Source organism: Cloeon dipterum, chromosome 3 (assembly GCF_949628265.1).
Source record: "Cloeon dipterum chromosome 3, ieCloDipt1.1, whole genome shotgun sequence".
NCBI classification, from domain to species: domain Eukaryota; kingdom Metazoa; phylum Arthropoda; class Insecta; order Ephemeroptera; family Baetidae; genus Cloeon; species Cloeon dipterum.
In genome coordinates, this window is record NC_088788.1 from 12,566,407 (window position 1) to 12,575,427 (window position 9,021).

General features: G+C 39.6%; 1 protein-coding gene across 1 annotated transcript; it reads left to right on the forward strand.

The window, feature by feature from the left end:
- The first annotated feature begins 1,527 nt into the window (after window positions 1–1,527).
- On the forward strand, window positions 1,528–4,345 carry LOC135939328 (uncharacterized). Its single transcript, XM_065483641.1, has 3 exons — window positions 1,528–1,667; window positions 1,769–1,921; window positions 2,929–4,345. The coding sequence occupies exons 1-3, from the start codon at window positions 1,595–1,597 to the stop codon at window positions 3,198–3,200; spliced, it is 498 nt and encodes a 165-aa protein (XP_065339713.1). The 5' UTR covers window positions 1,528–1,594; the 3' UTR covers window positions 3,201–4,345.
- Window positions 4,346–9,021: the final 4,676 nt, after the last annotated feature.

A 9,021-nucleotide genomic window follows, 5' to 3' on the forward strand; every position in this document is an offset into this window, starting at 1 on the left:
GATGAAATGACTGAATGGTGCTGTACTCGCGAATTTTGTTTCAAATTGGACAGCTAGAGAGCTCTTTTCGCCCCCCCCCCCCTCTGACTCGCAGACTGATTAACTTTCAGGAACTGTAGCTGCCATGAATTTTTAAACCAATTCCACGTTTTCCTAAAGAGAAAACGGAGCTCATCGTGCGTGAAAATGGACAGTTTAACAATGCAGCGGGGGGTTTGACATTACACAGAACGAGCGAACAAGTTTTTTTAATGCATGCGGCGTAAACTTTTCAGACGTGATTCTGCTGCGTTGGACTTGCAAAAGGCTGTTTTTATTGACTTAATGGTTTATTAAATTTACCGAGTGATACAAGAAGCCAACTGGATGAAAGTTCGTGCCACGCTGTGAAATGGCAAAAACCCTGCTCTCATTGTAGGGAAAAGTTGCCAGAAAGTCAACTTTGATGATCTTGGCGCCCTGTGGGGAAATATCACTGCTCTCATTGTATTTTTGCGGACGCCGTTTGACATTTTATATAAATCAAGGAAAAAACGCTACATATATTACAAGCAAGCAAATTAACTCGATTCACGTGCGGAGGCAGTCAACTTTGACCTCTACCGCACAACAAGCCGGAAATACTCATTCATAATAAAATATGAAGTTTTAAACTGCTGCCTACACGCGCATATGAAAATTGTTTCCACGTGAACAAACGTCAGTAATTTGCTCACTGTTTATGTTGAATTCAAAAGGGAATTTTCAATTTATTCCTGCCATTTCAACTCTGAACAACTCAACGAGGAAAAACTGGGAGCAGTGAAAAGTGCACAAGGCATTAAAACTTTGTGGCATTAATTTAAAACAAAAATATCGAGTATTCCCATGGAGGATATTATAGTGGTAATATGCCTATCGCATATGTTGAGTGTTAAATTACTTTAAGAAACAGAACAAAGTGCGACTAAAGATAACATAGGGATTTGAGCTCTCCTTAATCACTACTTGAATACTGAAGAACATAATGCCTTACTGCACTAATATTTGTTCATAACAAAATCCCAGTTTCAGCTTTCAACCAGCCACTTTTCTGACTGACTGACTTACCAATTTTTCATATTAATTCTATTCGATCCCCTTTGAAAATAAATAATTAATAATTCGTATGTTGAAACTAAAATTAAGCAGTTTTAATCAGTAAAAATAATATATTTTATTCCTTTAATAATCCAGGATAAAAATAATTTGCAACAAAAAGAGTGATATTCGCACTGCGCGATAAAATAAATGGGAAGAGCAACGCACTCTGGCTCATCCTTGCGGTTTTCTCAATGAATCACAAATACCGGAGAAAGGCAATAACGCACACGCAACCGACTTCTCAACCCGAACGGTTGGCTTCGAATAAGTAAAATACGCACACGGAAACGAAAATTGTGGCTGCAGCGCTTGCGTTTGCTCCCGAGCAAACAGGAAAAAGAAGGAATGGCGAGGAAATCCGCCTTGGAGCGAGCCCACATATATTATTATCGCGCCGATTGCGAGCTCTTATTCAGACCGCAACTGGCCGCGCGCATTAATCATTCTGCTGTCAATATAGCACGCGTTGACCATGCCCACATTCGTGACTGTGGCAATTCTGGCCCTCCATGGCGCGGCCGCCTTTTGGTTCGACCCCAGCACAGGTATGCATGGTGTTTGATCTGAATAATCAGAATGAATTCATTCGACCCTGATCCTTATCTGCTTCCTGTTCTCATGCTCACATCCATGTACTTGATTGCAGGAAGGTGCGACGGAGGATTTCAGCTCTGCCCTTCGCAACCGTCAGAGAGGGAGGAGTGCCGTGTTGGAAGTGTTCTGCAGTGTTTTGATGGCCAACGAGGCCTAGAAGTACTAATCCCTTGCTCAGGAGAAAATTTTGATAAGGAGGCATTGAGTAAGCATTTGTTAATTAAATTCAGGTTGAAATCACGTGGAGCTTATACTTTAAGGGTCTGGAATTTTGACTGGTTCAATGAACAGAAAATATGACTTTTTAGATGCTGTTTTTTGGGCTGTGTTTGAATGGGAAATTTTACACGGTTTTGGAATGCAGTTTTTTACAATATTATTTTCGAAAAAATTGATCTCTTTCTATTTTATGTGTGTGCGACTGCCAGTAAAATCAGAAAGACATTTTCAGACGAGCTGTTATGGAAAATTCAAATTGTTTTAGAGAAAGAAGTGTATGTATTGGAGAATCTTTCAATTTTTTTTTAGTTTTGAGCCCATCAACAACTCAATAGCTTCGAAAAATAGTCTAATTAGTAAGTGATCTTGGTCTAAAAATTTTGTCCCTCTTAATCATCTTGACAGTAAAAAGTTCACACAGTAAAAAGACAACAAATCATCATCTCTTTCTGATATAGCCGAGAGCACTTTTGACTTTGCGATGTCCTTTTTCTGTGAATTTATAATTGAAATTAATGTCAAGGAATAATTTAAAATAATATGGCTTTGTATAGTTCTCGGTAACAGTCAAGTGGCACACCATCTTTGGTAGCGTGGGCGCCTCCAGAAAATGTCATCGGCTTCTCAGAGTAAAAAATAACACAAGACCCAACAATTTAGACTGTTTTCTCGAGTATGATTATAAAGCCAGAAGTAATTTAGACGGTTTTTGGCAGTCATAAAATCGGACCCATTATCAAAGTTAGTAAAATCTTGATAATCTGAAATCGTGTTCAATATAGGATTTAATTTTTCATTTAAAAAGAAATAAATTTCAAAACTGCCAATATATATTTTTTTGTATTGAAGATTTTTATAAGTCGATAATATGCATGTTCGTGAACACAAAAATAAGGCATTACTGTAAATTAAATTAAGGAAGCCATATATGAACAAATTCACAGAATTGACCAAAACACTTCCTGTCATTACATGAATTACCATGTTTTTCAGAAGGGCTTCCGTGCCGCAATGGTACTTCGACAGAAGCCACAGTCGAAGGAGTGCAAACAGGCAATTTCCAGAGTCTGAACTCCATAGATGATTCAGAACCCGAAGGAGAGAAATTCGACATTGCTGAATTTATGGATGCTGCGAAGCCAGCCTTAATCATCATGGCATCCGTCTCGGGCGTGATTTTGGTGCTGATACTTCTCATCTGCATCGTAGCAAGAGGTCTGTACGCGCGGAACAAGAAAATTGACTCTTACCACACGTCATGCTAACAACCTGCAATTTCATTAAAAGTCAAAGCACCTTCTCTGCAATTTCTATATCAGCATCATTTTGCCCGATGGATTTTTCTATATATTCACTGCAGCAACGACAGCCATAACAAGAGAAGATCTCGGCGAAGCGTGCGTCGCGCGCGCGCCTTTCATTATGCGCTCGCCCATTAGAAGCACCTGCCTCTGTAGCATATCAAGAGGCTGCTTACGGGTCAACTTCTCGGATGCAAACCAACTGCATGCCGCGGAAAAAATTCATTACCAACGGCTTCTGTCATTGACCTACATTGGACCTTATTTTTATTCCTGGAACTTTCAACACGCCGAGTGCGGGGAAATGCGGTACAAATCTTTTCAGTTATATTATTCCAGCGCTATAGGTGCTCTATAAAATTATTTTCTAACAGCTGCACGCCACTTGTAATTTATTGCACTCACTCAATAACAAGTTGGGGTGGAGTCGCCCAACCGTGATTGATTAGGCAATCTGCATTTTCCATTATGTGTGGTCGCATGCAGACGCTTCAGTATCAATTTACAACCGCATAAATGTGGTTTATTATTCATAGTGCAAAGCGTGCTTCGCAAATATTGAGCTAAATATTCAACGCATGATGAATCGAAATAAGATATTCAGATTAAATTTCATTTTAATTTTCAGATGACAGTTATTAACTTACAATAAGCTGAAAATTTTAATAGTGGCTAAAAACATTAAAAATATGAAGTATCATCCAAAGTAACATTTCTATGGATTTTCCTAAAAAAAAACTTTTACGTGTGTATTTAGGTAATCTGCAGAAACTTTTGTGAAAATAAGACTCAACGTTTTAAAAATTTCTAATCGCAAAAAGAATATACTTTGAATTCGTCAAGGAAATATTTGTTCCGAAATCAACAAGTGAAATAAATTTAATTTTATATGTCTCTTACCATAGCAGTAAACATGTTAATTTTTTCTACAAGATTCATCCCATCTAATTAAAAATAATGACAAAATATGTACATTAAACACAATATATATAGCTTCCTAACATAAATGTCAAACACTTTTTCTGCTCTCTGTGGTGATATTTGTTGTAATTTTGAAAACATTAAGAGATTAAGATTTGTCACTGTTAATAAATTACGTGCCAAACATGTTTTAAAATGGTTTTTAACTTGATTCAAATTCTTAAACACAGCAATAAAATTGGGTGCTGTTGTAGTTTTACGGAAAAAATTACCAGATAACAATCTATCTTTAAAATCCCTGATGCAAAATTAATAATTAATTCATCAACAAATTTTGTCCATTTTTTACTATAGCACGTCGTGATGGACAGCATACACGCGTGGGTGTGTCGTGGGAGAGAATTAATTGGCCATCAATGCAATGTATTTTTTGCGCCAGCTAGTCAAAGGCGACATTGCCTTTTTGCTGCGAGCGGAGCATCTCTGTGTGTGTGTCTATCCATTTTCACGCACAGTGTCAAATTTAATTAACTACCCGAGATGCGGGGACTGACGTCAGAGAACGGGGTCGTTTTTCAGGCTGATTGATTTCTACCAAGTTGATATTGCAGCAGTCGCATCGCTCCTTCATTACATCCCTTTCATTTTATCTTTTCATCTGCCGTCGAGCAGCAACCAATCATCGATTACTTTCATATCAAAACTTCTCTGTGACATATTTATTTCCAATAATACGAGGGCATCCCACTTTTTCCGTCTCTACAACTTTGTTCTTGGAGGAGAAGGAAAGTGATATTGCAGCTGAGAGAAATGATGGAATTAAAAGGATGAAAAATAGACAAAACTCTGTATCAAATGGAGGAAATCAAGCATTCATTGTAACTAGGCTGAGGAGTTCTTTTTTCAAAAAGGTCCTTGAGCTCTTTCGTACCCCTTAATGACGTCGTAAATACTGTTCGGAGAACAATTAGCGCGGCAATTTGGCGTGTATCCTCGCAGCAGCTGGAGAAATCAATTCAACAGAAGTGGGCCGCGTTGGCGGCGAGAAGAACGATCCACCGGGGGGTAGGATGAAATGCGCCTTTTGCGGTCGGTAATAACTTCATCTAATGAAACCTGGTGCGAAGGAGAAGATTTGTTCCGTGACTGAAACCGTCACTACCTTACAGTTCAAGGCGCACATATGTAAACACATGCAATAAAAACCTGCAAGTCTACCTCAAGATTTCCTGGCAAAAGGCGGAAATGAAACAAGAAACGTTAATTCTCCATGCTCTCATCAAGCTTCCCATCACACCTCTGTCTCTGCATAGTAGGAATTTTCTTTAAAGCTATATTTTCAATGCGAAAAAATTGAATGGTTGGCCAAGAGTGTAATTATTATTATTGCTTGTTTATTCTCACCAAAAGATATGTACATACATGTTAAAAAACAATTGTCAAAAACTAAAAATATAAATCACAGTGAGAAAAGGCACCATTCCTGGCAAACATCTTGCTAAAACTCTACCCAGGAGGGCAGAGCCGGAATGGGCCTTGAAAGGAGGGGAATTAAGCTGCACTAGAAACACGCACTCACATACGCCTTACACTTGGAAGGAAACTGTGCCGCTGAACAGTCTTTCAATGCAGGTGGTGCAGCATTCCAAAAAGCGATGACTCGAAAATCAAACACACACTGGCCGAGTTCGGTGCGCGCTGGTGGCTGTTGCAGCCGCGGATGCAGCGGGTCGTCGCCGCGGTGCACGCGGCCCTCGGTGATGCGCGCCATTGCGTCGTAATCTGAGAGGCCACAAAGACTCTTCTTGAAAAATAGCAGGTCGTTGTAATAGTTGCAAAGAAAAAAATATCACACGTTCCTGCATGGTTTATAGATTTCTGTATCGGCATCGCGGGCCTCATCCTCAGTTAGCTGCAGATAATTCCGAATCACCGGTCATTAAAAACAACTAACTATACACTCATTTTTAAGCACAAATAAAGAGAACAGAGAACTTTGTTTATTTGAAAAAAATTTCCCCCTTTCTTCAACATCCCCTCTAGCAAAAATTCAACTGACCGCTAAAATTCCGTCCTATCATATTGAACAATTTGAATGAGTGTAATTCTGCTATTTACATCACGACGAAGAAAAATTAAATTTCCATGTCCCTTCCTGAAGACCTTAAATACTGACAAAATAAGATGATTTAATGAAAGTCGGGAAATTAATTTTCCTCCATTGGGAAAAGAATTTTAAACAGAATAATAAACCAGATGGAGAGCGGTAATTAAAAGAATTGATTTTTGCAATGGCTACTCCACCTATATGAGTGGAAAATAAAAGGAAAGGTCGGCCAAGAGTGAACTTATTCCACACACATAATATGAGAGTAGCCTTTGTAAAACCCAATTGTCCTACCTGTTTTAATATTTAGATGACTTATTTTTTTCATTTCAAAATCCAAAGTCTTGATGTAAGTTTGCTTCAGAGTGGTTTCAAGAAATATTTGAATTGATGGCATGCAAATATTTATAGTGGATTTTAATCTATATACTAAAAGTCATATAATTGGAAACGATCAGGGGGATCAGCATTCTTTCTCTTCCCTTTGCAAGCTTCAAAATCGGTCTTGAAACTTTGACCACGTTTGAGACGAACTTTGATCCGCAATTCCCAGAACAAGGCAAAAACAACATACAGTACAAAGCCAAGTTAATCACACCCGGCACGCAGAGCCAGCCAGGAGGAAAGGCCAGAAGAAATTTGCCGAGCACGTCTCGTGGCCCCTCGAGACTCAATAATTTGCGCGGCGCGAGAGCGCGGGTTGGCGGGGTTTAGCGTGGCGCGGGGCGAGTATATACACAAAACACCCGGGCAATAATTTCGCACCTTTAGCCAGAGGAGAGGAGCTATAAAGCCGACGGGGGCGCGCACGGAGGCGGATAATTCGTCATGTTGGCTGCGCGCAATCGATGCCTTCATACCTGGGCCCTGCTGCGTGCACGATGCAAATGACGTCAAACGTAGGCACAACGGCAGCGGAGGGCGCCGAACGAGCGGGTCCCCTGCGTCCACCGGCCGATGCGATGCGGCTTGACACCTGTCCGTTGTCCCTGCCGAGTGTCCATTAGCTGTTCCATTAATATGCAAATGGCCATGCACTCGCGCCTCTGCCACAGGAATGATTGTAGCACGCGAGCTGTTTGGCGCGGCGACGCCGTTTTTGCACCTGTTGGACGCTGATCCGCACACGCTGACGTGTATTTGCGTCTCGTTATACACATTTAGTTGCCAACCGAGAGTGATTTGGAAGGCATTCCCCAAAGGCTTAGTGCACAGGGAATCAGCTTCTCTGAGTGAGTGAAACTCGAAAACTTTGGCTTTTGTGATTTTACAAAGGAAAGCTTATACATTGTAAGTCTCTTGAACTTCTAGGGGGAACTCATTTTCTGAAAATTAATATAATAACAATGCCAAGCTTGAAAACTAAAGTTTCTCTTGTAATATTCATTAATTTATTTAATTTTAGCAAAACATTTAAATTTTGGAGCAATACAGTACTTCCATCGTAGCTATAAATCCACTCATATTGGAGCTCATTGAATTATTTTTCTCCATTCTAAAATAAAAAATATAAAAATATATTTTCTATTACTGTTGATTTTCCAGCAACCACCTTGCCTTCACCAACTAGAATAAATTGACGCTATTGCTAATTCACAATAAAATCGCGCATTCAATAAAAGGAAATCACTTTCTACACAGATATTGAATTGAATTAGTAGCAATCACGCATCAATAAAATATGCTGCAAGCATGCCTAGTTGAGAGAAGTGCAATCTTGAAAAATTACCATCGCAGAGGGGCTCGAACAAATGTGTGCCAAGTGCAGGAATAATCCCAGTTCCCAGAGGTGCGAATCATGAGCAGAGCGTGTGCACAAGGTCGCTCCAGCACTTTCATTGCAGCTAGGCGGCGGATGCTCGCGTCGGATGTTGCGTCATCGGATACACGAGTTGGCGTTTTGCAATAACAGTTACTGCAGCTTGCTCGGTCACAAAAGGAAGCATACTTGCATGCATAAATATTCGCACACGGAATGAACGGTATGCTCGTGTGAACATAATAATTTTCCGAGCACACCCTTTGACGTGCGCGCCCTGCTTCTGACATTATGCAGGAGCTCTTGTTTTGATGGCTTTTGCTCAGCGTGTATATTACTACAAATACACGATGCTTTGTTTGTTTGCTTGTTTGTTTGTTGTTCAGTAAATGATGAATGAGAAGTGAAGGAAAATATGTACCACACTGTATAGATAGTAAATACTCGCAGCAAGAGGGTGAGTAGGCTGCAGTTGGTGATTACGCTTTCCAGCCTGTCAACAGTCCTGATATTGCTTGGCAGTTGAGTTAAGCTCGACGCGGTGTATTGTAATACCTCGAAAAGGTCAAAACTTTATAATAAATCTTAGCGGGAAGTTAACCATGCATAAAAACGTGCATATTAATCATACCCAACGTCAATCATAACAAACTTATAAAACGTGTAGGTTTGAATATTTACATTTAATCGCTAAAGCTATAATATATTAAAAAATAAAAATTTCCCAACATGAATATGGGGCCATGGTTCTCATCAAAAATGGTGCAGATAAAAATTGCAGACAATCAAAGATGAGGAAGTGGTTTTTTCAACCGAGTTAAACTGAACGAATTTGCTGCACTCTTGAAAAGGAAAGAATATCAGTTATGCAGAAAAAAATGGCATCATTCCACCCTGTTGAAAGGGCCATGTATCATTCATGTTAGGGAATAGACGGAAATAATAAATTCCTTTGTTTTAAAATAATACAGTTCAGTCATCATATGAAAATGCGAGTT

Excerpts from the sequence above, each read along its gene's own strand:
- LOC135939328 (XM_065483641.1), top strand. The coding sequence starts at position 1,595 with ATGCCCACATTCGTGACTGTGGCAATTCTGGCCCTCCATGGCGCGGCC. Across the intron at positions 1,668-1,768 it reads TTGGTTCGACCCCAGCACAG|GAAGGTGCGACGGAGGATTT; the intron begins GTATGCATGGTG and ends ACTTGATTGCAG. Across the intron at positions 1,922-2,928 it reads TTTTGATAAGGAGGCATTGA|AAGGGCTTCCGTGCCGCAAT; the intron begins GTAAGCATTTGT and ends CATGTTTTTCAG.